Here is a 27,750-nt window from a genome sequence, read left to right as displayed (position 1 = left end):
TCAGTGTGGGCATGGGGGCAAAGTTTGCTAGGGCAACAGGGGCAGCATGCAGGGCTGCTCCTGGGGGGGCTCCACTCCCACCGCCTGCAGTGAGAAGGGAAACCCCTGGAATTGTGCGAACAGCACCCCAGGATTTGACAAAGCATTGGGTGAAACGTAGCTAGGGAAATTAAGAGTATGAACCAAAGGGCATCTGAATGGTCGGCCAGTCTAGAATGCTTAACTGCTGAGATGAGGAATGCGAAAATATCTTCATAAAGGAAAACACAACTTCCAAACCTCTCCTGCTGCCATGGCAATGGGAGCTCGTGAATGATGCAATTGTAGAGGCAGCTGGACACTCACGCACAGGAGTGTTGGGAGCTTGGGCTGGGGTAGAGGGAAGAGTGAGGGCAAGATCCCACCAGGAGGGAAATGGTAACCAGGCAAGGGAAAATGTGTGCTCATCCTGGTAACAAAAATATAGTCGGTCACAGCTGTGAGCTGCAGGAGACGGGAAAAGGGAGTGAGCATATTTTATTTGTACATGATGTCTTTCATCAGATTTTATTAAAACACACTTCACTATCATTAATTCATCTCTCCAGCACCACACTGAGGGTGCAGTGACTCCATTTATAGGCAGAATTGTCAGCTCAGTGACTCATGGTCAGGAGGAAAAGGAACGGTACGAATAAAATGTTCCACAGCAACTGGCCCCAGCACTAAACACTGCAGACTCATGGGAGATGCTTCCCTACCAACATTTCTCTAACTTTGTTACAATTTAACATTCAAAGAAAACTCTTCTCTCAGAATGGAACAAACTGAAACCAGTTCGTGAATCTTGGTGGAAGGCATGGAGAAGTTGGAAATTCAATCAAAATGCAAAATTATAATGCAATAATTAGAATATATGTGCCAGGTATTTTAGGAGGGAGGACTTTCTAGCTGTTGTGTCCATCGATGTGGCCGGTGACGAGCTCTGGTCGCTGCCGACAACAGGCGCTTGCTCACTCAATGCTTGTGTGACAGCGGCACTCAGTAAAGGGAGGGCAACTGTCATCCAAGCTGGCCTGTTGATGTCTTCTCAGTTCAGAGCGTGCTAAGCAACTCCATCAAGTCCTGTGTTCAGGGACATTCTCCTGTGACTTACGTGGTCACTAATAGTCTCTTGTTCACGCAGCATATATTTTCCAAGTGTATTAAGCGCTAGCAGCTGCACCGGATGCTCGGCATCCAGAGTTGTTGAATATCCAGCACTGGCACCGTTGATTTTAGTCTGTTGTAAGAAACAGATGTCAAACAACTCACACATGGGAATTAACTTAAAATGGCAATAAGGACTGTGAAAGAGCCTGGGGCAGGGGAAAAGAAGAGAACAGAAAGAGGACAGCCACCTGAGCAAAGGAGACGGGGGCTAGAGAAGCAGGTAGAGGTAGGCCAGGCCAACCTTTGTAGCTGGGGTGGGGGGGTTGTGGGATTTGAGCTTCTTTTCTTTTTTGAGACAAGTCTCGCTTTGTCACCCAGAGCGACATGGCCTCAGCCTAGCTCACAGCAACCTCAAACTCCTGGGCTTAAGTGATCCTCCTGTCTCAGCCTCCTGAGTAGCTGGGACTACAGGCATGCAGCACCAGGCCCAGCTAATTTTTCAGTTTTGAATAGAGATGGGGGTCTTGCTGTGCTTAAGCTAGTCTTGAACTCCTGACCTCAAGGGATCCTCCCACCTCAGTCTCTCAGAGTGCTAGAATTATAGACATGTGCCACCACGCCCAGCCTGAGCTTCTTTTTTTTACTGTGTGTATTTAAGATGTTTTTATATGAGGTTTTTATATACATATACATAGTTTGTTTATTTGTGTATTTATTTGTTTTTGAGATAGATGTCACCCTGGGTAGAGTGCCATGGCCTCAGCCTCGCTCATAGCAACCTCAAACTCCTGGGTTAAGCAATCCTCTTGCCTCAGCCTCCCAAGTAGCTGAGACTACAGGCACCCACCACAATGCCCAGAAAATTTACTCAGCCACTCTTGTTCAGTCTAGTTTCAAAAATCTTGATCTCAAATGATCCTCCTGCCTTGGCCTCCCAGAGTTCTAGGATTATAGGTGTGAACCACGGCCTGGCCAACATATAAATAGTATAAATAATTACTATAGTCAAGCCAATAATGTATTCATCATTTTATATATAGTAGAACCTCTGTAAGTGGACCACCCAAGGGATTGGAACTAACTGGTGGTTAACATAAAGAAATAGGTGCACTGTACTGATATGTATATGTGATATGTCCAGTCCATAAAAATTAGGTCAATTTATGGAGGTGGTCACGGCAGGAAGGTGGAGGTTCTACATATAGTAGTTACCTTTATTGTGTGTGGTAAGAACCGCTAAAATGTACCCTCTTATCCAACTTCCAGTATGCAATCCAGTATTGTTAACTATAGTCCTGGTACATTAGACCTCCAGACTTACTAATTCTACATAACTACTCCTTTGTACACTTTGACCTACATCTCCCTTCTCTTTCCCCTACCCCAACATCACCTCCACCTCTGAGAAGCACCACTCTACTCTTTTTATATATATTCAACTTTTTCTAGATGTCACATATAAAAGAAATCAGTCAGTATTTTTATTTCTGTGTCTGGGTTATTTTACTTAGCACAATGTCTTCCATATTCATTCCTGTTGTTACAAATGGCAGAATCTTATTTTTAAAGGCTGAGTAATATTCCATTTTCTTTAGGCATTTGTTGATGAACCTGAGTTGTTTTTACGTCTTGGCTTTTTTGTGAATAATGCTGGTTGTGCCGATATCTCTTTGAGATACTGATTTCATTTCCTCTGAGTAGATGACCTTTAAGGTCAGAGCAGTGGACCCCAGTCTGAGAAACAAGCTGATGAATGCACATCTCTCAGGCTATTGTCAAAGTCCCAAGTCATTTCCACTGAGCCTACTGCCACACTCTTTGAAGGAACCATGGTGAAATTTGAAAAACTAACAGCAAACAGTCCAGGTATGAAGTGGCTCACATCTGTAATCTTAGAACTTTGGGAGGCCAAGGCAGGAGGATCTCTTGAGGCCAGGAGTTCGAGACCAGCCTGGATAACATAGCAAGACCCCATCTCTAAATTTTTTTTTTTTTTAATTAGCTGATATGGTGGGATGTACTTACAGTCCTAGGTACTCAGGGGGCTGAGGCAGAAAAATCACTTAAGCCCAGGAATTTAAGGCTGAAGAGAGCTATGATCATACCACTGCACTCCAAGCTGGGCAACAGAGCCAGACCCTGCCTCTAAAAAAAAATAATAGCAAGTAAAAATAGCCTCCATTGGGTGGCGCCTGTGACTCAGTGGGTAGGGCGCTGACCCCATATACCAAGGATGGTGGGTTTGAACCCGGCCCCTGCCAAACTGGAACAAAAAAATAGCCAGGCATTGTGGTAGGCACCTATAGTCCCAGCTGCTCGGGAGGCTGAGGCAAGAGAATCGCCTAAGCCCAGGAATTGGGGGTTGCTGTGAGCTGTAACACCATAGGAGTCTAATGAGGGTGATTAAGTTTGACTCTGTCTCAAAAAAAAAAAAAAAAAAAAAATAGCCTCCATTTATAACAGCAGCACAAGTCAGTCATATGTTTGGAAGCCCTGCACATTGCCAGGCACCTCACCTCACCTCGCCTTATTACACATATTGACTCATTAAATCTCCATTAAGTCTATAAGATAAGTGCTATTTTTACCTCTTCATAGATAGGGGTTGAGGCATGAAGAATGTTAAGTAACTTTACCAAAGTTACAAAGCAAGTGTGGGAAACATAATCAAGTCCCAACAGGCTGGCTTTCAAACCAGTGGAGGGGATTAGAATATCACCTCCAAATATGCCATGTTGGCGTAAGGATTATTTTGAGTTGAAGGCACTTGAGAATCAACAGATGCAGGAAGAGTTCTTCTTATCTGTCTAAAAGCAGGTCATAAATCTCTTGTGCAGGCTCTCCAGGCCCCTAAAGCTAGTCTCACCAATGGAAACGCACCCTCCACGTTGAGATGAGGCTGGGAGTGGTGGCTCATGCCTGTGATCCCAGCATGTTGGCAAGCCAAGGTGGAAGGATCCCTTGAGCTCAGAAGTTTGAGACCAGCCTGAGCAAGAGTGAGAGCCCATCTCTACTAAAACTAGTCAAAACTAGCCTGTTGTAGTGGTGGGTGCCTATAGTCCCAGCTACTTGGGAGCTTGGAAGGCTGGGGCAAGAGGATCACTTGAGCCCAGGAGTCTGAAGTTGCTGTGAGCTCTGATGCCACAGCACTCTACCCATGGCAACAGAGACCCCGACTCAAACACACACACACACAAAACCACACTGATATGAGCTTGCATAAACAAACTTTACTACAATAGCCTTTTGTCTTTCTTACTAGCCTCCTTGTTTGTTTCCTAGTCACGTCCCCACAATTGATTATCCTTCAAGCCCCATATCCTTTGGTTAAAATGGTATATAAGCCCCCAAGTCTAATTGCTTCTTCAAGTTTCACTTCTTTTCTGTGAACTCTTATGCATGTAAATATGAATAAAAGTGGTACTCTTTCCTCTATTGTCTTTTGTTAGTTTTATTTGCAGGCCCCAGGAACTGAAACTCAGAAAACAGAGAAAAAGCTTTCCCTGTCTGACAGCAGTAATGGGAGTCTAGACCACAGAGGGATTAGTCAGGCCACTCGACCACGTGGCTGCTCTGAGATTCAGATAGCTGGCACCCTAGATCTCAAACCACTATGAAAGTAATTCGGTGATGCTAATGACCACCAAGTAAAGCTATACTTCAAACATAGTTCAAAAACTAATACCCTTTCAAAATCCATTTGGATTCTGTTCTCACAACTCTGGTTTCCTTGTTATTGGTGAAGAAAATTCCTGCAGAGACCAAAGAGAGCTTGTTCTGGCTCCACGTGCGTGCCAGACACCCTCCCTTCTAGGGCCTGTTCTCTGTCTCCCAGTGTGTTGAGCTGGAGAAGCCTTGAATCCAGAGCTCAGGAACCAACACTAGGCCAGGGTCAGGTGGTCACTTCAGGGGCTCTCCTGGGAGGTCCGGCCTTCCCCAGAACCTGCTTCTCCCTCTATTTATGTGCCTGGGCTCAGCGCCTGTAGCTCAGTAGCTAGGGTATCGGCCACATACACTGGAGCTGGTGGGTTCCGGCCTGGCCCAGGCCTGCCAAACAATAATGACAACTACAACAACAAAATAGCCGGGCATTGTGGCGGGGCCAGCTACTTGGGAGGCTGAGGCAAGAGAATCACTTAAGCCCAAGAGTTTGAGGTTGCTGTGAGCTGTGACGTCACAGTACTCTACTGAGGGTAACATAGTGAGACTCTGTCTCAAAACAAAAGCAAAAACAAAAATATTTATGTGCCTGCCTCTGGGCCTGGATGTGATACTTCTTTTTAGCTTGTCTGCCTCTTGCTTGCACCAGGCACCTTTGATGGAGCTCTGACCTTCTGTCCCACAGCCACAGCTGACTCAGGATGAACCTAATGCCTGTCAGTCCTGATCCAGCAGTGACTGTCAGCAGGGCTGAAACTTCCAGCTCTTTAAAAAAACAACAGGGTGGACTTCATAGAGTTTTAGGCTAGACGTTCTCCAAGTGCAGTCAGCTCCCCAGGAAACTTGTTAGAAATTTTCAGCCCCAGGCCAACGCCTGTGGCTCAGTGGGTAGGGCTGCTGGTCCCATATACCGAGGGTGGCAGGTTTGAACCCAGCCCCGGCCAGCTGAAACAACCATGACAACTGCAACAACAACAAAAAAAGCCAAGTGTTATGGCAGGTGCCTGTAGTCCTAGCTACTCAGTCCCAGGCTGAGGCAAAAGAATTGCTTAAGCCCAAGAGTTGGAGGTTGCTGAGAGCTGTGATGCTACGGCACTCTTCTGAGGGCAACATAGTGAGACTCTGTCTCAAAAAAAAAAAAAAAAGAAAGAAAGAAATTTTCAGCCCTGCCGAGTGGTGGCTCATACCTATAATCCCAGCTCTTGGGAGGCTGAGGCGGGTGGATTGCCTGGACTCATGAGTTCGAGACCAGCCTGAGCAAGAGTAAAACCTCATAGCTATAAAATAGCTGGGCCTTGTGATGGGCACCTGTAGTCCCAGCTACTCGGGAGGCTGAGGCAAGAGGATCACTTGAACCCAAGAGTTTAAGGTTGCTGTGAGCTAAATCGCCATGGCACTCTTCCAAGGGTGACCAAGTGAGACTCTGTCTCAAAAAAAAGAGAAATGTTCAGCCCCATCTGAGACTTTCTGACTCAGAAACCTTTAGGATGACCTCCTACGGGTTGCTGGTGAATGCTACTTTTTCAGAGACACTGATCCCACTAAGCTCAGCAAACTGTGACCTGGGGGCCAAATCTAGCCCACCACTTTTTTTTTGTGCAGCTTCCAAGCTAAGAATACTTTTTATATTTTCAAATGATTGGAGGAAATCAAAAGGAGAATAATATTTTGGGACATACAAAAATTATTTTAAATTCAAATTCTGGTACCCATAAATAAAGTTTTTTTTTTTTTGTAGAGACAGAGTCTCACTGTACCACCCTTGGATAGAGTGCCATGATGTCACACAGCTCACAGCAACCTGTAACTCTTGGGCTGAGGCGATTCTCTTGCCTCAGTCTCCTGAGCAGCTGGGACTACAGGCATCCGCCACAACACCTGGCTATTTCATAAATAAAGTTTTATCTGACACCAGTTATTTACATATGATCTGTGGCTGCTTTCAAATTATAAGGGCAGAATCGGTAAATTGTAGCAGATACCTTAGGGCCTAAAATATTTACCATCTAGCCCTGTCTTGAAAAAGTCTATTGACCCCTGCTCTGGGGTTTTGCAACTGCAAAACTGTTTTGCAATTCTCCGTGTTTGCTGAGGTTGTGGCAGCTGTCAGCTGCACCCCCAACACAAGCTGGTTACACAGAGGGAAAACAGTCATCCCAGGGTTTGCCATGCAGAATCCATTTCTGTGCCACCAAGTTAAATTATTTTGTGTCTCTAAAAAAGGCTAAAAATGGCACTGTGATTTAGAAAAATTTCAAATGACCCATTCAGTCCCATATCCAAATAAATAAATCTGGTCTCTGCAACCTGAAACTTTTGCTTTCTTTTTTTTTTTTTTAGAGACAGAGTTTTATTTTTTCACCCTCAGTAGAGTGCTGTGGTGTCAGAGCTCACAGCAACCTCCAACTCCTGGGCTTAGGCAATTCTCTTGCCTCAGCCTCCCAAGTAGCTGGGACTACAGACACTTGCCATAACACCTGGCTATTTTTTTGTTGCAATTCAGCTGGGTCTGGCTTTGAACCCGCCACCCTTGGTATATGGGGCCGGCGCCCTACTCACTGAGCCACAGGTGCCATCCAAGATGGAACCATCATTATATGTAATCTGTGAATGACCAAAATGTCATTCTGCAGCTCATGACCGTACATTATTAACCTTGTGAAGCTGAATTCCAGTCCAATTGCATTATTCTCTGCGTGTGTGTCAACATAAAGGGACAGAGTCTAGAAGAAGGAACCTAGAAGGGGTTAGATAAATTGATATTATTTATCCATCATTATTCAGTGCAAAGAAACACGAATTTGGCCGAGAGGAAACTGGTCACCAGAAAAACTGACCCCAAGTCAGGTCACTTGGTCTGATAAGAACACATCTATTTATGGAGAAAACAAGTAAATTGAACTGTCTTGGAATCTCAAAGAGGGGATATACTGGAATATACCCTCCCAGACGGCCCTTCCCAGGGATCCCAGTAACAATGTCCAGGGTTTAATAGACATGACAGCAGGGGACATGGAGACTGGACCACAGTCTCAAGCCCAGCCTCCTTCTGAAAGAGAAACCAGACAGATAAAGTGATTTGTCCAGATGCCCAGAGCCTGGGAGAAGTGAAACCAGGATGGGCTCTGAGAGCACATGTAGTGAGAATAAGATGGAATCAGTCAGGCTAGGGCTGAGGTGACATAGTCTGTCTTTATTGTTTACTTACATGACCTTCACCTCATGTCTCACATTCTTATTTTGTAAATTCAGCTATAGTCTAAAAGTGTAACACCTTAGCTCAGGTGTTAGGGTGATGGCCACATGTACCAGGGCTGGTGGGTTCAAACCCAGCCAGAGCCAGCGGAAGCAACAATGACAACTGCAACCAAAAAAATAGCCAGGTGTTGTGGCGGGCGCCTGTAGTCCCAGCTGCTTGGTGGGCTGAGGCAAGAGAATTGCTTAAGCCCAAGATTTTGAGGTTGCTATGAGCTGTGACCCCACGGCACTCTACCTAGGGTGACAGCTTGAGATGTAAGCACTCAAATTTGTACAAATAATCAACACATTGAATCCCACAAAGGCATAAATGTATCCATGATCTATGTATATATGACTTGATAAAAAAAAAAAAAGAGAGAGAAGAGTTAAGTATTGTTTTTTAAGATAATGGTTAACATGGTTTTTATGACCAGGCATTGCTCATGCTTCTAATCCTAACACTCTGGGAGGCCGAGGTAGGTGGATAGCTTGTGCTCATGAGTTCAAGTTTCGGACCAGTCTGAGCAAAAGCTAGACCCCATCTTTACTAAAAATAGAAAAACTGAGGCAAGAGGATTGCTTGAGCCCAAGAGTTGGAGGTTGCTGTGAGCTAGGATGCCATGACACTCTACCCAGGGCAACAGCTTGAGACTGTCTCAAAAAAAAAAAAAAGTTTATAAACAAGGTTTTTCCTTTGAACTTTTATGTATGAAACTATGGTTTTGGAAGTGGAAGAACAGAACAGTCTCAGGGACGCTACTCACACTGTTCTCCAGATACCTGGCCTTCTGACAAAGTTTGGTGGAGCTACCCCCGTCTCTGCATATGGGCTGACAGTGACAGGTGCCTGGACCTTCTTCACCTGGTAACAGCACCAAGTTCATAGACTGGCAGGTGTAACTGCTTTGGGGACATTTCTTCAGACTTGGAGGCCAAGAAAGGGAAGGGCCTGGGAGGCCCCTGCTCTAGGGGAGGTAAAATTATGTGGTATGTGGTAGCATCAGATATGATAAATAAAAATTTTTTTTTTGAGACAGAATCTCACTCTATCACCTGGACTAGAGTGCGCACAGCAAACTCAAACTCCTGGGTTCAAGCAATCCTCCTGCCTCAGCCTCCCAAGTAATTGGGACTATAGGTGCCTGCCACCATGCCTGACTAATGTTTTTTTTCTATTTTTAATAAAGATGGGGTTTCACTTTGCTCAGGCTGGTCTCAGACTCCTGACCTCAAGTAATCCTCCAGCCTCAGCCTCCCAGAGTGGGAGGATTATAGACATGAGCTAGTGTGCTCAGCCAAAACTGTTATTTGATACAATAGAATTGTTTTTTTTTTTTTTGAGACTGAGTCTCACATTGTCACCCAGAATAGAGTGCCTTGGTGTCATAGCTCACAGCAACCTCAAACTCTTGGGCTCAAGTGATCCTCTTGACTCAGTTTTTTCTATTTTTAGTAGAGACAGGGTCTTGCTTTTGCTGAGGCTGGTCTCAAACTGGCGAGCTCAAACAATCCGCCTACCTAGGCCTCCCAAAGTCCTAGGATTATAGGTATGAGCCACTGCACACGGCCTTAAGTTGGTATTATAAAGGCCATTGTTTTGAACCCGCCACCCTCGGTATATGGGGCTGGCGCCTTACAGACTGAGCCACAGGCACCGCCCAAGGCCATTGTTTTGGAGTAAGTTCCTGCACTAGACCCCAGCAGACCAGATGGAAAACCAAAATGAAGTCACTCATGGTAAAAATCTACCTCACCAAACTCAATCAAAGTTGTTAGGTGACCAGTTGACAAATCAGGAGAGGGAGGGATAACAGCCACTTTCCCAAACACATCAGATTCAATCTTGATAATGGTATAAGTTCCCTCTGCTTTAATCCTTAACCTGAAGTAACCTGGTGTCAGCTGAGTCAATTGATCAGTTATCTTTCCATTGTTCTGTCTTCTTGTGCCCACCCTATAAGGAAAGTGACTTTGAAATACGGTCTGATTTTTGGTCTTTGTTTCTACTTTTTTATTTTGAGACAGACTCTCACTTTGTTGCCCAGACTAGAGTGTCATGGTAGCAATTAGCACACGGCATCCTCAACTATTGGGTTCAAGCAAAACTCTTGCCTCACCCTCTGGAGTAGCTGGGACTATAGGTGCCCCCCACAATGCCTGGTAGAGAAAGGGTCTCGCTCTTGCTCAGGCTGGTCTCAAACTCCTGAACTCAAGGGATCGTCCCACCTCAGCCTTTCAAAGTGCCAAGATTACAGATGTGAGCCACTACACTCGGCCTTACCTTTCTTCCTGTCTATAAAGCAAATACCCTTCACTTGACTCACTGGAATACTTATTATGGATGAAGATGTGTCCAATTCTAGAATTGCAATGAAGCCAGATGAGATCTTTTAAATTTGTTGTAATTTTGCCTTTTGACAGTAAGAGCAGGTAAGAAACATATAACTTACCACTATTTACACATAATTTTAAGTGAATTCAGGGAAAATCTATTCTTACCCCCCCAACTCAGAACTGCTTAGTTGATGGGAATAGAGGTAAGAGGTTAAATTCATGTTACTTGGGTTGTCTTCAAGATTCTGACATATCTGACTCTTCTATTATTTACTTGATATTCGTATATAAACTCTTTTTTTTTCTGGACAAATTGGGGTCTCAGTTTGGTGAAGCATTTTAAGCCTGTGCATTGCCCCAGCTTGTGGGAAGCAGCGGGTGGTGTGGCCGTATGGAATGACCCGGGGTCAAGCCTGTATCTGTCTCTCATTCACTCAACACAAGGGCCTGCTCTGGGCTCAAGGGACATCAGGTGGAGGATCCCATTTCATCATAGGAAATGAAAAATGGACTTAATCACTTAATAAATATTTATTGAGTTCTTACTATGTGCCAAGGTCATACCTACAAAGAGACTATGGACTTTTAATGTTTTACATTATAAGCTGTATTTCAAATTTCGTTTCCTTTTGTTTGGGTTCAAGTGTGTCTTGGGTATGCTGCTTTTCAATAGGACAACAGCAAGCTTCCTGGATCAAAGAGGTCTGAGATTTTCTTGAAGGAACCATGATTCCGGTTTCCACTTAAGCTCAATCTGCTTTGTTAATTCCTTTGAGTCCAAGATCACATGAAAGAATAAAATTCTGTATCCTTCCAGTCTTTGCCCTTCAGGACTACAAATTCCATGTTAAAAATATACCAGGGAGACAGCCCAAGCAATAGCAAGACCCATCTCTAAAAAAAAAAAAAAAAAAAAAAAAAAAAAATTCCCCAAACCCAGAAAAATTAGCTGGGAGTGGTACATACAGTTGTCATCCCAGCTACTTGGGAGGCTGAGGCCGGAGGATCACTTGATCCCAGGAGTTTGAAGTTGTGGTGAGCTGTGATGACACCACTGCACTCTACCTGGCAAGTTCAAGAGCAAGACTGTCTCAAAAAAAAAAAAAAAAAAAAATTAAAGAAATAGGCCAGGTGCAGTGGCTCATTTGTAATCCTAGTAGGTGGATTGCTTGAGCTCAGGTGTTTAAGACCAGCTTGAGCAAGAGTGAGACTCCATCTCCACTAAAAATAGGATAACTAGTTTTGGTGCCTACCTGTAGTCCCAGCTACTGGGAGACTGAGAAAAGAGGATTGCTTGAGCTCAAGTGTTTGAGGTTGCTGTGAGCCATGAAGATGCCATGGCCCTCTACCCAGGGCGACAGAGTGAGACTTAGTCTCACAAAAAAGAAGAAAACGAATTAAAGAAATATACCAAATAGAAAATGAGAAAGTAGGGTGGTGCCTGTGGCTCAGTGGTTAGGGCACTGGCCTCATATATCGAGGGTGGCGAGTTCAAACCCGGACTCGGGCAAACTACAACAAAAAAATAGCTGGGCATTGTGGTGGGTGCCTGTAGTCTCAGCTACTCCGGAGGCTGAGGCAAGAGAATCACCTAAGTGCAGGAGTTGGAGGTTGCTATGAACTGTGTGAGTTCACAGCCTCAAGAGTTTGAGATTGCTGTGAGCTATGAAGATGCCATGGCACTCTACTGAGGGTGATAAAGTGAGACTCTGTCTCTACAAAAAAAAACAAAAAGAAATGCGCCGGCCCCATATACCGAGGGTGGCGGGTTCAAACCCAGCCCCGGCCAAACTGCAACAAAAAAAAATAGCCGGGTGTTGTGACGGGCGCCTGTAGTCCCAGCTGCTTGGGAGGCTGAGGCAGGAGAATCGCGGAAGCCCAGGAGCTGGAGGTTGCTGTGAGTCCTGTGACATCATGGCACTCTACCCAGGGCGGTAAAGTGAGACTCTGTCTCTACAAAATAAATAAATAAATAATAAAAAAATAAAAAATAAGAGAATGTAAAAGAAAACAGAAAACAAAATGGGAATATTCTCAAACCAGAAAAGCAGAAATTTTCTAGACAGTAAAGTGAAGGAAATGGTCCTCACTGGGACATCCCTACCCCACAAACCTCCCCTCCTGGGCTCCACAGTAACACTGTCCCCATAGACACTTGTCTAGGCTCCTTCCCTAAAACAAAGCCTCTCCCACCCAAGCTCTCAGGCAGTTCCTGGCTGACTCCTGGAGGTTTCACTGAGATCCTCAGTTTCCCCAAAATGCCTCTCTGTGTAACTTGCAGAGCTAGGTACCTGGCCAGGGACCATTTTCTCTCCTGCCTCTACCTCTCAGTCTACTTATTCAAGTTGAGTTCAAGTCAAGGCTGGGTCCAAGCTTCTAAATGACCAGCCCATTCAGGCTAGAGTTCCCTAGTTTTTATAATAAAGGCACCTGTTACGGTCTAAGGATGACCAGATTGATCATTTCTGGGCAATTGTTAGCTCCATGTCAAAAACCCACTGGTTAGAAAGAAGGATGCTATAATCTTAGCATGACTGTTTTAAGGCTGAAACAATCTTAAACTAAATCTATTGTCTTAGTCAAGTAAAATGACAAAGAAGACTTAAAATAGTCCTGAGATCTGGGAAATGCTTCCAAATTATGTCCTAGATCATCCGGTCCCTTAACTCTCACCACTGAAACAAAATGACTGGCCCAAGATTTTGGCCACTGCTGGGGAGCCCATGTCTGGGAAGCATCTCAGTGGCTGTGGAGTAGGGTGCTGGTACAGAGACCACAGTGACTCCCAAAGGGTAGGAAGCATCCAGATGGGAGATGTTCACAGCTCATTTGAGGGGAGCTGTAGTTTTCCTGAGGTTTTAACTACCAGGGTATTTAAGGAATGATAGGCCCATCTGGAACCTGGACTTCAAAGGCCCCCCGAGACCTGCAGCCTTCCTTTCTAGTGTTTTGTTCTTTTCAAGGTCACAACAGTTCTTTCTTGTGTGCTAGCTGAGTTCGCGTCAAGGAGACACATGTAAGTGGTTCAACCTACTTTCCCCCAACATTTACATCTGGTCTTCCCTTTGTGTAAGGCTGGTCTTTTTAGAAGTCTAGAAGTTTAAAGTAGGAACTTTAAAATTGGAGGAATTTATGTTTATTGGCAACAAACTGGCCATTCCTAAACCCAAATAAGGTGTGTTGTTGCCACTTGCTGGTATTTGTTGGCTCTGAGTTAAACACCCATGGAAACACTTCTGCGCCAGCTGCAGGGATCCCAGGTACTGTAGTTGGTTGGAAGTTCGCTGCCACTGAGATGTCACTGCTTGTGAGAAATGTATAAATGATATGAAAACTTTGACACTAAGAGTGTACCAATCTCTCCACAACAGACTGTTGAGAAGGTCTTCATGTTCTGAAGCCTAGACTAGGGGTGTTTCAGATAAGGAAACTGAGGCAGAGATTAAATAATCCCCCCAGGCAGGACGGTGCAGAGCGTCCTTTTGAACCTAGGTGTGTATGGTGACAAAGCTGTAGCTCTTCCCAGGACAGCAGGCTGTCTTTAAATCTAGTACTGGGCCAGAGGGTGTGCTCGAATTTGAGCTGGCAACAGGATGGATCTAGGCAAAACATAAGGCAAAACATTTTTCTAGCAAGTGGGAGAGGGAAGCAGCATCAACGTACCACCCAATCACCCAAGACTGTTTTGCCCAGGGATTCTCAAGTTCAACTGTGCAAAAAAAAAAAAAAAAAAAAAAAATTACAGGTGGTACCCGTAGCTCAGTGGGTAGGGCGCCAGCCACCTACACCAAGACTGGCAGGTTCGAAGCTGGCCCTGGCCAGCTAAACAACAAAGACAACTGCAACAAGAACAACAAAAATAGCTGGACGTTGTGGTGGCTGCCTATATTCCCAGCGACTTCGGAGGCTGAAGCAAGAGAATCCCTTAAGCCCAAGAGTTGAGTTTGCTGTGAGCTGTGCTGCCATGGCACTCTACTCATGATGACAACTTGAGAATCTGTCTTGAAAAAAAGAAAATAGCCAGAAGTAAAAAAATAAAAAACTCTAATGTGTGTAAGAATCACCTAGGGAGCTCAATAAATTACAGATTTTGTCTCGGCAGTTATGGGTTGCCTGAGATTCAGCATTAACAAACTCCCAGGTGATGCTGACACTGCTGGTCTATAGACCATATCTGTGGTTCCCAGATGGGGGCAATGTGCCCTCCCCTGGACCTTTGGCAACATCTAGAGACATCTTTTGTATCACTGTAGGGATCAGTACTGTGTGTGTGGTATACAGAGACGGAGGGTGAGGAACACCCCACAGCGCACTGTAGGGATCAGTACTGTGTGTGTGGTATACAGAGACGGAGGGTGAGGAACACCCCACAGTGCACTGTAGGGAGCAGTACCGTGTGTCTGGTATACAGAGACGGAGGCTGAGGAACACCCCACAGCGCACCGTAGGGAGCAGTACCGTGTGTCTGGTATGCAGAGACGGAGGGTGAGGAACACCCCACAGCGCACCGTAGGGAGCAGTACCGTGTGTCTGGTATGCAGAGACGGAGGGTGAGGAACACCCCACAGCGCACCGTAGGGAGCAGTACCGTGTGTCTGGTATGCAGAGACGGAGGCTGAGGAACACCCCACAGCGCACCGTAGGGAGCAGTACCGTGTGTCTGGTATACAGAGACGGAGGCTGAGGAACACCCCACAGCGCACCGTAGGGAGCAGTACCGTGTGTCTGGTATGCAGAGACGGAGGGTGAGGAACACCCCACAGTGCACCGTAGGGAGCAGTACCGTGTGTCTGGTATGCAGAGACGGAGGGTGAGGAACACCCCACAGTGCACCGTAGGGAGCAGTACCGTGTGTCTGGTATACAGAGACGGAGGGTGAGGAACACCCCACAGCGCACCGTAGGGAGCAGTACCGTGTGTCTGGTATGCAGAGACGGAGGGTGAGGAACACCCCACAGCGCACCGTAGGGAGCAGTACCGTGTGTCTGGTATACAGAGACGGAGGGTGAGGAACACCCCACAGCGCAGTGTAGGGAGCAGTACCGTGTGTCAGGTATGCAGAGACGGAGGGTGAGGAACACCCCACAGCGCACTGTAGGGAGCAGTACCGTGTGTCTGGTATACAGAGATGGAGGGTGAGGAACACCCACAGTGCACACAGCAAAGAATCATGTGCCCCAGTGTCAGCTGAGCAGGGTGGGGAGTCTAGCCCTAGATCTAACTGGCTTGTGTGACTTGGGTCTAATTGCTGTGATAAGCTCAGCTTCTCCACTCTGGAGTTGCTGAGAAATAGGTGTGAACTCTCTGCTCTTGTTTGTGAAGGAAAGCAATACACATTTAAAAATCTCCTGGGTGGCGCCTGTGGCTCATTGTGGCTCAGTCGGTAAGGCACAGGCCCCATATACCAAGGGTGATGGGTTCAAACCTGGCCCCGGCTGAACTGCAACCCGGCTGAACTGCAACCAAAAAATAGCCGGGCATTGTGGCGGGCGCCTGTAGTCCCAGCTACTCTGGAGGCTGAGGCAAGAGAATCGCTTAAGCCCAGGAGTTGGAGGTTGCTGTGAGCTGTGTGATGCCACTGCACTCTACCCAGGGCCATAAAAAGTGAGACTCTGTCTCTACAAAAAAAAAAATAAATAGATAAAAATCTCCTGTTCATTTTAGAGGCCTAAAGGAGGTTTGTGAGATGGAGAAGGGCTTTCACCCAAGAAGAGCTCTATGTTGAATTCCTTCAGGCAAGGGATGGGCTTGGATATGCTTTACTTCTTACCTCTTGCAGGACCAGAGGTAAGTAATGACAGTAAATGACAGTAATGACATTACTGACAGTAAATGACAGTATGACATCAAATGACAGTAAAAGACTCTATTGTAATTTATCCCCCAAGATTTTTTTTTTTTTTGCAGTTTTCGGCCAGGGTTGGGTTTTGAACTGACCACCACCAGCATATGGGGCCGGCGCCCTACTCCTTTGCCTACTCCAGGTGCCACCCATCCCCCAGGATATTTTAATGATAGAAGGATTACTATACACCTAGGACAGGGGTCAGCAAACGGTTTTGATAAAGGGTCAGATAGTAAATATTTAGACTTGTAGGTTACACAATCTCTGCTGCTGCTACTACTCAGCACTGCCATCGTAACACAAAAGCAGCCAGAGAAAATATTAAACCCATGAATGTGGCCATATTCCAATACTACTTTAATTATAAAAGTATGTCCCAGGTCAGATGGCCTTGGGCAGTGGTTTGCTAACCTCAGGTCTAGGCACTCAAGTGAATCTGGGGTCAGCTGGAGACCTTGTGTTAACAGTGACACAAGCAGCAGCCATCTCCATGTGGCCCCCATTTATTTCATGGGTTGGGGAGAGAGTGGTAAATGCATGGCAATAGGCCACGTCCCACCCCCCCAAAAATGGTTTACCAGACTGACCCAATTACTGAAAGCATTCATTCATACCAAAATCCAATAGCCCATTTTCTCCCTCTGAAGCTGACATTCATTATAGGTTCTCTAATTTATCAGCAAGTATTAACTACCTAAGAAATTGGTGTGAACTAGTTCTTTAGCATCACTGGGAGCCAGGAGGATTTTTTAAAAAGTCACAATCTATCTTCTTAGGGAGCTTTCCTGGTGTTATTATGGTGCAAAACATAGATGGACACACAATCACAGCACATTCAAACACCCATGGAGAGATTATTCAGTAAATGCACACATGGCAACTGGTTAGGCATTTGGAAAAAATATGGAACCTGGGTCCTTTATTCTGCTACTGAAATAAATTCCAGTTGGTTCAAAGGCTTAAGTACAAGCATCACATAAGCATAGTGTGAGAAGTACGTGCAGAATGAGCATATTTGTTTATAATCTTAGAGTTGAGAAAGTCTATTCAGAAGCATGAATCTCAGAAAAAACAAAGGAGAAAATCTGCCTTCAGCAAGATCAAAAGGAACTGCATAAGATTAACTAAAAATTAATCATTTTTAATATACGAAGCATGCAATGGGTTAACTACACAATGATAATCCATACAAAATTACAAATAACCTAAAAGAAAAGTGGTCATAATTCACAGAAGTACAAACCATCAATTAATTTTGAGTACCTGAATACATACTAAGAAAAGGAAAAAAGTCCAGACTAAAATGACTGAAGGCCAGATTGGTGGCTCTCGAATATAATCCTAGCACTTTGGATGGTTAGGATCGAAGGATCACTCAGGTCAGGAGTTTAAGACCAGCTTGAGCAAGAGTGACATCCTGTCTCTACAAAAAATTAAAAAATTAGCCAGGCATGGTAGTGAGTACCTGTAGTCCCAGCTATGTAGGAGGCTGAGGCAGGAGGATAGCTCAACCCAGGAGTTTGAGGTTGTTGTGAGCTATGACCTATAAGCTATGGTGATGCTATTGTACTATAGCTTGAGTAACAGAATGAGACTCTCACTCTCAAAAAAAAAAAAAAAGGGCTGAAGTCCATTCCATTACCTATTGACATCTGTTCTGGTTCCCTGGGTCACATGCTCTCTGGATGCTCCCCCAGAGCTCAGCCATCATTCTGAGAGGCCACTTGGAGTTACTCCAGTCTTCAGTCCCAGCTGGGCTCAGGGTTGGAGTCATCCCATCCCAGGGTCTGCACATGGGAATGAAGAAGCCTCCAGATGAACCCAGCTTCCTTTCAGGTCTTCTCAGGTGAGTTCCCAGACACCACAGAAAAGAGACTAGCCATTGCCACTGTATGCTTTCCAAAGTCCTCTTACCCACAGCTTCCATAAGCATAATAAAATGATTGTTTTAGCCACTGAGTTTTGGCTAGTTACTGCAGCATGCCCACCCTAAACAAGGAAGATGAAGGTACTCTTTACCTCTCTGATTAATGTACAGGGGGAAGTCACTTCAAGAAGGATCTTGGAGAAAAAACACAACATGAGAGGTCCCCCAGCTGCACAGCCCAGGGAGGACCCCATTCCTGCGCTAGGTGACAGCCTTAGCTACTATGATCCAAAATAGTCTAAGGAAGTGGAGGAAACTGAAATCAGGAGTGTGGGAGGTAGACAGACTGATCTCTGCCTGGGGCCTCCAATTCAGGGTAAAGCACAAAAGCAAAGGGGGAGATCCCTGTGGCTTCTTCTCAAGAGCACTAAAGATGAGAGGAGCCTGGAGGCAGCCCAGACAGGGTAACCTCATCAGGACTATCCCTGCATGGAGAATCAGCAGGCAGGTGGACTGACCTTTGAACTTCTGATTGGCAGTTAGATTAGGGTTTGTCTGTTGTGGGGAGATGAAACTTGTTTTCCCCTGCCCCTTTCTGAATGTATTATCTTCTGCTGTTGACAATTTATTACCGTATGCTCTTCCAACCATTGTTGAGGGAGGGGGTGCATGGGATTTTTTTTTTTTTTACTATTTTTGAATTTTAACACCTTTGCATTTTTTCATGAATGCTTTGTCTTAGAGATCAATAAGAGGTTTCTGAGGAATTGGGCTGCACTGTCCCAATCTGCCATTCTGTCCATGAGACAGCCTCTCCAGGCTTCTCAGACTTTATGCTTTAAGTTAGTGTGAAGTCTCCTTCCTTCAGTGCTGTCTCCCTTGTCAGCCCCTAGCCTGGGTCAGGGTCCCCTTGAAACCCTGACACAGGAGGAATAGCACTGGGCATGGGCAGTTAGGTGAGTGTCCAGGGGCAAAGACCCCTCATTAAGTTCAAGGTCCTAGGAAGTAGATTTGAGAAGAATATTCATTGATCAAGGCAAAGTAACAAGAACTTGTCTGGAGAATGAATCTGGGAGACAAGGTTTTTACTTAACCATGATGACTCGAAGGATGAGTGTTACAGGAAGTGACTGGAGTTGGCGAGTCAGGAAGGTAAAGGACAGCTGGAGGCAGGAGAGAGGGTAGGCTACCTCCTGGGAGCTAGGAAAAGCTTCCCCCAGGAGTGAGCCCAGGAGACCCTCTGTCCCCAGCACTGCTGAGGGACATCAGGGAGTCTGTACCTTCTCTGAGCCTTGTCATCATCAACAAATGCTCTCTGTCCAGCTAAAATTCTCCCTCTTTCCCATACTCCCTGCCCCACCAGCGTCACCTGCCCTGGAATCCTGTTTGTAAAACTCCCAGCCCTTAGGCGCTTTCCCTCTGCCTGTGACATTCACCCTCTGCTGTGGGCTTCTTGTGATCCTTCTGAGCCAAGAGAAAATAATTCCCTCTCTGACCACCCTGGACAGTGGATTCTATCTGCCAATCCCTCTAGATTTTCTTTTTCCTCTTCTTTACCTGAACATTATCTTTCTTCTTTTGCTAACATTAAAGTGGGCTCCCTGAGGGTTGGAACCTTGCCTATCTTGTTTGATGCTGTATTTTCAGACCCCCAAAGTAGAGCTTAGCAGATAGTAAGTGCCCAATAAATGTGGCTGAACATAATTAAATCAAATTCCTTCTTAGACAAACTCTTATCCACACTTCAAAACACAGCTCACGTTCAGCTTCTGTAAAATCTTTTGTGACCAATGCCCTCCAAGCAGTACTGCTGCTGAATGAAACACTCCGTTATTCCTTCATGGGGCTCCAAGTTTACATGTGGCCCACTCAACGCTGAGGCTCAAGGATCTGGTTGTCAGCCACTGAGTAGGTGACTGCCCCCTGGTTGGGAAACCTGGTCGAGGATGAGCAGCAGGCAGCTAAAGCCAAACTCCCTGACCTCAGGTCCTGGTAGAACATGTGTGAATCTGGAAAATGTTCTTGGCCTTTCTGGGCAGGAGGTTCCTTATCCACAAAATAACAGTGATTAACCATAGAGAGTGGCGGTGAGAAGCTAATGGCACACAGGTTGCTTAGAAGGAAGGTTGGCACATAGTAAATGCTCAAATGGCTTAAATGACTTTATGTCGAGAGTTACAACTTTGGCATAAATATACGTGGCATCGACAGATGAAAAGGGAATAAGGGGAAATAAAGTAGAGTGAGTGCTGGAAAATTAGGATAATCTAATGACAGACATAAGGACACCCCCAGGTGAGCTGACCGTGGTCCACACTGGCTGTTCCAGGGAGATCTCTCCACAGGCCACTGGCTCTCTCTGACCCATGTATGGGACTCCTGCTCAATGCAGGGGGTGATACCAATTCAAGGGCCTGCCCCCACACCACAAAGGACACTTAAAATATTATCTCCAGCTCATCACACAAAACCATCACCCGACCTAGCCATTTCTCATTCTGAAGAGAGTTACAATTTAAGAAAAATGCTCTTGGAAGTTTCACAGAGAACACAAGAGCATGGAACACAGAACAAGTCAACTGGAAAAAGGCACAGCTTTGCTGTTCCTGAGCTGATCGCCCCAGGCAGCCCTGCCCCCCAGCCCCTTCCACCATCATCTGATGCATCTGTCAGAGGACAAGCCCTTCCTGACCTGAGCGGATTGCAGGGTCTGTCCCCGAGGGACCTGCCAACCCCAAGCAGCCAAACATCTCCTGGGAGGCGTAGGTCATGTACACAAAGCCGTCTTCATCCTTGTAGTCCCTGTAGATCTCTGCCATGGTCACACTGAGGCTGGCCAGGCTCTTGTTGTTCACCAGCAAGTAAAAGGCTTCGGTGGCCCTCAGGAGCATGCGGCTCCTGGGATGGGAGGAGTGGGGGTGAGGGGCAGCCCTGGGAGGCAGCCTGAGAATCCCTTTCCTTCCCCGGAGATCCAGGAACCACATGGCCTCTGAGTTGGGTCAAAAAGTGAGGCTATCCCATTGTTAACCAGGAGATATGCCAACACAAAAAATGCTGAGCAAATGAGCCCCGGGGAGAGGAAATCAGAATACTCTTAAATAACTCATTTAAACAAAAAGAGAAACATTCTACATAGTGAATTCTCAAAGAAACAAGCAGCCTCTGAGTAGCTGCACAGCTTCCGACCAGACTTTTCAACCCTGTGAAGCCTTACCCTCTGGGTCGATGTAATTTAGTCCTAAATCATTTTTTATTGAATCCATATGTCATATGACTTTGCTCAGCTGTCTAAAGCTTTGAAATAGCTACCTTGTCTTTGTAGCATCTCCGCGTTAACCCACAGGAGGAGTGTGTTCAGAGGATGGCTTCCCTGTTTCTCGTCTCAGTATTCTGAGCAGGGAGCATTTGCTTTTTGGTAAAGGTCCCCACCCCCAGGTGCACACACACTTGGAAAGGTGCTGGTCTCTGCTGGGGACATACAGACTAGGTTTCAGGCAGTATCTGAAAGGATCTTCTAGACTAGTTTCCGAGCTAAGACTACTTTAGGAAATTCTTAGAAATGTTGGCAGCTCTTGCTGTCTTTTAGTGTCTGAGGGTTCTCTTCACCTGTTTAAAATAGTTTTTCTAAGAGCAGGCACTGCAGAATCTAAAAGATGAGTCATAAAAAAAAGCCCCTTCCCGTTTTTCCCCTGGAATGCTTCCATCCCCCAAACGAAACCATAAAACAAAGAAAACAGGAAAAGCCCAGGTACACAGAGTGCACCCTCCTCCCCTGGATGCAGCGTGTCACCTACCGGATGATGCCGAGGAACTGGGTCATGGTCAGCTCCTGTGGGACCAGGAACTTGGTTTTGTCCAGCAGGGGCAGGAACTTCTCCCTGGGGCAGCGCTCCACTATCACCTGTCAAGCGTTTCCACTCTTGAGAATGTGACTTAAGGTCCTCTCTGTCCCAGGAACTTGGAACAGAGAGGAAGGTTGCTGGCTTCACATGCGCACGCGCTCTCTCTGCCTCCAAAGAACAGGACCCAGGATCACAGCCCCACCTGAGTATTACTCAATGGAGTCTTACCGGGATCTTGTTTGGGAACTTTGCCCGGATTCCAGCAACTTCCTCTTGTCTGGTTGCTGTGAATATTTCAAGTACACAAGAACAGACAATAAGACAAGGCTATATCCTTACCTCTCTCTTTCTCAAGTATCCCAGAAAGCTACCCCCAGAACTTTACCTAAGCTCTTCCTCTGCTTGAAAGGTCTGAGGCTTGGGATTTGCTGTGGAGGCGGCATTTTACTCGACAGCTGTATCTGTATCTGTCTTAAAAATGAAAAAAAAAAAAAAAATCCCACACCAGGAGGTAACTCATTCCACCAGCTGCTCTCTGACTGCCTGCAGGAGGCTAAAGGAGGCCCTTCTGTAGGGCTGGGTGACATCAGGCCTCTCCCAACCCAGCCTTCTCCCCACTCCCCCTCCCTGGGCAGCAGGAGGTTCCTTCTGAGCATGAAATGGAATAGCCACCTGCTCGTTGGTCAGAGAAAGTCACTTTGTTCATGACCAGTTCAAGATGTTTTTTTGCTAAAGAAATTAGGGTTCATGGTAAAATCACTGGCGATACACTCCAACAGCCTACATCTGGGTTTGGGAGAAGTAAAAACTGGCTCTGCTGAGGACATTTTTGTACTTCAGTAACAAACCATCTTGAGGGAAGTCCAAGACAGATCCACCCCACCCTGAAATATGCTGTACAATTCTCACAACAGTCTTTGCCATTTTTCACAGGAAGAAACCTATAGTGATAAAGGCAAGGTGGTTTGCCTCAAGTCACACAGCTGGAAAAAGAGCCAGCTGGAGTTAAAACCTAGAGGTGTCCCGAGGTAGTACAGGTGCTACACTGCTGCGGGCTGTCATTTTATCTTATTCTTCAGTAAAGAAGGGAAGGAAGGACGATTGCCCCTAAGAGCTCCCTCTAAGAGATGAGAACCTAGCCGTTTGGTAAGATAATGCATGTAGGAAAAAGCAAACTCCGTTTTTCCTCTACTTTGACAATACTTCTGACACCAGACGTGCAAGGCAGTTGCCCCACAAACGACAGCAGACACCAGCTGACTGTCCTCCAATTCAATTCTGACTCCATCTGCCTGGGGACAGCATCAGATCCCATCACAGAGGGCTCAGACCTCCCATCTGATTCCTAATGCAAGCCCCGGATTGCCTTACGTGTCCTGATCGACAGTCTATAAATCAGAATTTCCACAGCCCTCTTCTTTTGTTAAGTCCCTAGAGCAACTCATAGAATTCAGGGCAGCACTTACTGCACTGGTTTATTGTAAAGGACACGTCTGTGGGAGAAGGGGCATGGAGCTTCCATGCTCCCTCTTGGGTGCTGCCCTCCAAGGACCCTCACGTGTTCCACTATCTGGAAACTCTCAGAATCCCCTCCTTTTGGGTTTTATGAAGGTTTCCTTACACAGTGGTTATTGATTAAATCATTGGCCATTGGTGGCCATCAGTTTAACTTTCAGCGCTCCCTTCCCTCCCTGGAGATTTCAGGGTGGGGCTGAAAGTCCCAACACTCTAACCCTGGTCTTTCTGTGACCAGCCCATCCTGACACTACATAGCAAGTCAACTCAATAGAATATAAAAAGAAACCTATCACTTTGACAATTCTGAGGACTTTAGGAGCAGTAGGCCAGAAAACTGGACAAACGCCTAATATATATTTCACAATATCACAAGGTCCAAGAAGTTAATGAACTTGCCTGGGATCAAGTGCTAGTAAAAGGCAAGGCGCAGTTCCCCCAGCTCCCTGAGTCCATCACGTCCGTCCCCCGTGCAGGCAGCTGGGCAGGCTGAATGAGCAGGTTTATGTTAACTGTTAAATGTATATAACTTGTTAACTGTATATAACATAATTTCTCAGTGCTCATTTAACAGTGAAGACTCTTGTGATGAACAGTGATGTAGACAAAGGAGATAGCAGGTTCTCCACATTTGCTGGTCCAATTAAAGGGTGTGGACCTCAGAGTTGAGGTCTATGTTCCGACATGGACATCAGGTGATGAAATGATGGTATCACTGAAGACAGAACTGGCCGCACGCATGTCTTCAGGTGTGACCGATAATAAGAAGCAGGTGTGCCGTGCTCTGTGGCCCAGCACCTTTTAAATCTGCTATCTCATTTAAACCTCCCCAGCTGGCCTGGCTTGGTGACTCACATGTGTAATCCCAGAACTCAGGGAGGCTGACATGGGTGGATTGCTTGAGCTCAGGAGTTCAGAGACCAGACTGAGCAAGAGCGAGACCCCATCTTTACTAAATAGAAAAACTAGCTGGGCATTGCAGCGGAAGCCTGTAGTCCCAGCTGCTGGGGAGGCTGAGGCAAGAGGATTGCTTGAGCCCAAGAGTTTGAGGTTGCTATGAGCTATGATAATGCCATGGCACTCCACCCAGGATGACAGAGTGAGACTCTGTTTCAAAAAACAAAAAAGTTCCCCCATTGCCTTGTGGGTGGGAAAAGCAGGTGGATGTTTACTTTGCAGAGGTCCAGACCGTTCAGCCAGAATGCACTGAGTTGGGATCCAACCTAGGCTGTCTAGGTCCCAGGCACAGGCCCAGACTTCAAGACCTGGCAAAGCAGGTTCTAGACCGGACCTTTCTACTTATTCACTTTAATTTCTAATCTTGAATACGTGGCTTCACTTTACTAAGTGTGGTTTTTTATGGTTATGCTAATCCATAACTTAGAGTGGCTATGTGCAGCTTGAATGAACCTGTTTATGTCAAGCAACTAGCATCTGCTTGCCACCTAATCTGATCTTTGTATACACACTTTCTCCACTTCCCCAAGCCATGCCTCTCCAAAGCCCCCACAATCCCAGGAGATTTTATGTGCATTCAGGTCTAGAGGCTGAAGGCAGAGATAGGAGGAAATAGTACTCAGTTGGGGCCAGGAGAAAATAATTTCCCGCTGCAGCTTTGGTCAGTTATTTTAAGGGCTTTGAGATGGTTCCTAATTGTCTTGCATTTGAATATCTGAGCTGGGGTCTGGGGATTACTATGTAAGCCAGGCAAGCCTACCTCTCAGAATATAATGAAGTTGAAGGGGTTAAAGAAGATGATGAATTGTGGCAGCGCTCGTAAGGTGCATCATTGTGTGGCAGAGCAATAGGCCAGACTATTTTTCTTTCTTTTTTTTCTTTTTTTTTGAGACAGAGTCTCACTATGTCGCCCTCGGTAGAGTGCTGTGTTGTCACAGCTCACAGCAACCTCCAACTCTTGGGCTCAAGTGATTGTCTTGCTTCAGCCTCCCAAATAGCTTAGACTACAGCTGCCCGCCATAATGCCTGGCTATTTTTAGAGACGGGGTCTCACTCTAGCTCAGTCTGGTCTCGAACCCCTGAGCTCAGGCAATCCACCCACCTTGGCTTTCCAGAGTGCTAGGATTACAGGTGTGAGCCACTGTATCCAGCTAGTCCTTTTTTTTTGCTTTTATCATCAAGTGTCTTTTAAGATGCTATTCACAAGTAAGACTTGCTTATTTGATCAACATGGGATGAAACTATTTAAGAGTTAGATCATAAAAGGAAATAAATGATTCTTGTCCCCAGTTCCAAATGAACCACCGAATTGTGATGTCACTTGAGCTCACAATCTGCTTAATTTGTGTGATGGTTTTAGTGCTGGCAATTTTGCTATCTTGCCCCAAGGCAGGATAAAAGAAGTACATAAGAAAGCAGGCACCGTGGGCCTGCACTGTAGTCCCAGCTACCTGGGAGGCTGAGGTGGGAGGATTACTTAGGCCCAGGAGTTTGAGGCCAGACTGCAACACAGCCCACAATGGCTGCCAAAGCATCCTTCCTTAGTGAATATAGCGCCTGGTGTGGAGTACCCGATCTGTAAAAGTTAAATAGCTTTATTTGCATGTAGATTGCTAAGGAGGAAACCTGCCCAGCCAGGAGTAGAGTACAGGCAAAGCCCGGCATCCAAGAAAAGCAAATTCACATTCAGAATAAGTGTTTTTATACTCCAGATGAATTGTAGCTCCTTCCCAGGGTGAAGTGAGGCCAACACGGCCTGCGGGGCCCTGGGCGGGCGCTGTGAGGACTATGTCACATCAGGGCGTCAGCACTGGTGGGTGTCATTGTTGAGGAGTGACTGGATAGGGTGGCGGTAGCAAGGTCAGGCCCGGAGAGTTGGGGTCTATGCTGCTGAACCCACGCATAACCTCCATCCTTGCCCCTGTGAACACACTTTCATGTTTTCACTGTTGTGGTCTTGGGAGAGGTAGGTGATGGTGGCCAACGTCGGCTGGTCAGCTGGCCAGATCATTCCGTTCAGTTGTTTAGTCCCTCCTCAGTGGGGTTGTTCTCTGGAGGACATTAACAGATCACACACAGACCTTCACACTTCATGTCTACACCCATAGATCCTTACTCATACCCTGTTCCCAGGTTTTTTTGGTCCCCTAGCTTTAAGGTTTTCTTTTTTCAGCCCAGGACCAGTCAGAGGAGACATTTGCTGCTGCCCATGAATCTGATTTTTCCTCAAGTGCATGACTGGGTGGACTGCCCACAGCTCTGCCTCACGGGAGGAGGGATGTCCTCTCAGCACTGCCTTTCAGGGCCACCTCCAGTGGGGGAATAACGCAGCCAGGGCCCATTTTTGGCTCATATCACATACTAACCCTGCCTGTCTGTGGATTAAGTTCCTTTCTTACTCTGTCAGCTGATCACAAGGCACCCTTCCCTGAAATAGTCATTAGTGAATAAAGTCATGGGCACAGGTGTGACAGTGGTGGATTACATGGGTATCTGGGCCATCAGATCACGCTGTCTGCCCTTGGCTTTGCACATATCTGAATTATTCATTTTCACCTCCATAACCCCTCTATCCTGTTGGTCGCAGGGGCAGGTTTGAGGCAGTCTGTACCTTCTCCTCCAGATGCATCTTCTGCACTAAATCCTTGCCTTGTTGACAATCCTCATTGTCTCCGTAAACAGTTTTCTGTGCCATGAGCAACAGAGACCCCTGTGGGTTCATTAACACTTATTCTGGGCCCAACTTAAAGCTAGCAACTTTTTGTGTCTTCTATAATATGGGTTGAACCAGTAGCCTCAAGTGTGGCTGAATTTAGAACTCAAAGAAGCCAATTAAGCATTGTATTTCCTCTTTGTAGCTGAGTATGATAGGCAATGATTTTTTTTTTTTTTTGAGACAGAGTCTCACTTTATTGCCCTCAGTAGAGTGCTGTGGCATCACAACTCACAGCAACCTCAAACTCTTGGGCTTACGCAATTCTCTTGCCTCAGCCTCCCAAGTAGCTGGGACTACAGGTGCCTGCCACAATGCCCAGCTATTTTTTGGTTGCAGTTGTTGTTGTTTAGCAGGCCCGGGCTGGGCTTGAACCTGCCACCCACCAGCCTCAGTGGATGTGGCCGGCGCCCTACTCACTGAGCTACGGGCACCGAGCCGATAATTTTTTTTTTTTTTAACTTAGAAGAGTTAACTGAACTTGCATGTTCAGGCCACTGAACCCCTAAAGCCTCACTGAGTTTGCAGGCCCCTGAGTCATTGAAAGATTTGTGTCCTCTCTGCAGGGCCTGTGTCTTACCAAGGCTTCCCATGGCCTTGCCATGTCTTGCTCATTTGATTGAATCAATGCAAGATCATTAACAGA

The 27,750-nt window shown here is 46.1% G+C and overlaps 1 protein-coding gene across 1 annotated transcript; it reads right to left on the bottom strand.

Moving 5' to 3' along the window:
• Window positions 1–27: 27 nt before the first annotated feature.
• Window positions 28–22,362, bottom strand: MAP1LC3C (microtubule associated protein 1 light chain 3 gamma). Its single transcript, XM_053604779.1, has 7 exons — window positions 22,305–22,362; window positions 22,148–22,203; window positions 21,872–21,978; window positions 20,770–20,975; window positions 20,383–20,456; window positions 1,136–1,261; window positions 28–84 (listed from the first exon to the last, which is right to left on the bottom strand). Exons 1-7 carry the CDS (start codon window positions 22,360–22,362, stop codon window positions 28–30), a joined length of 684 nt encoding a protein of 227 aa, XP_053460754.1.
• Window positions 22,363–27,750: the final 5,388 nt, after the last annotated feature.

Source organism: Nycticebus coucang, chromosome 10 (assembly GCF_027406575.1).
Source record: "Nycticebus coucang isolate mNycCou1 chromosome 10, mNycCou1.pri, whole genome shotgun sequence".
Lineage (NCBI taxonomy): Eukaryota > Metazoa > Chordata > Mammalia > Primates > Lorisidae > Nycticebus > Nycticebus coucang.
The sequence above is the reverse complement of the archived record's forward strand: the minus strand, read 5'-3'. Positions and strand labels throughout refer to the sequence as shown.

Bases quoted from the DNA above. Each gene is read 5' to 3' on its own strand.
- MAP1LC3C (XM_053604779.1), bottom strand. From the start codon at position 22,362: ATGCCGCCTCCACAGCAAATCCCAAGCCTCAGACCTTTCAAGCAGAGG. The intron at 22,204-22,304 runs GTAAAGTTCTGG...AAATATTCACAG, and splicing joins CAAGCAGAGGAAGAGCTTAG to CAACCAGACAAGAGGAAGTT. The intron at 1,262-20,382 runs GTCAGCTCACCT...TTCTTACAACAG, and splicing joins AACAGCCAGTGTGGACCACG to ACTAAAATCAACGGTGCCAG.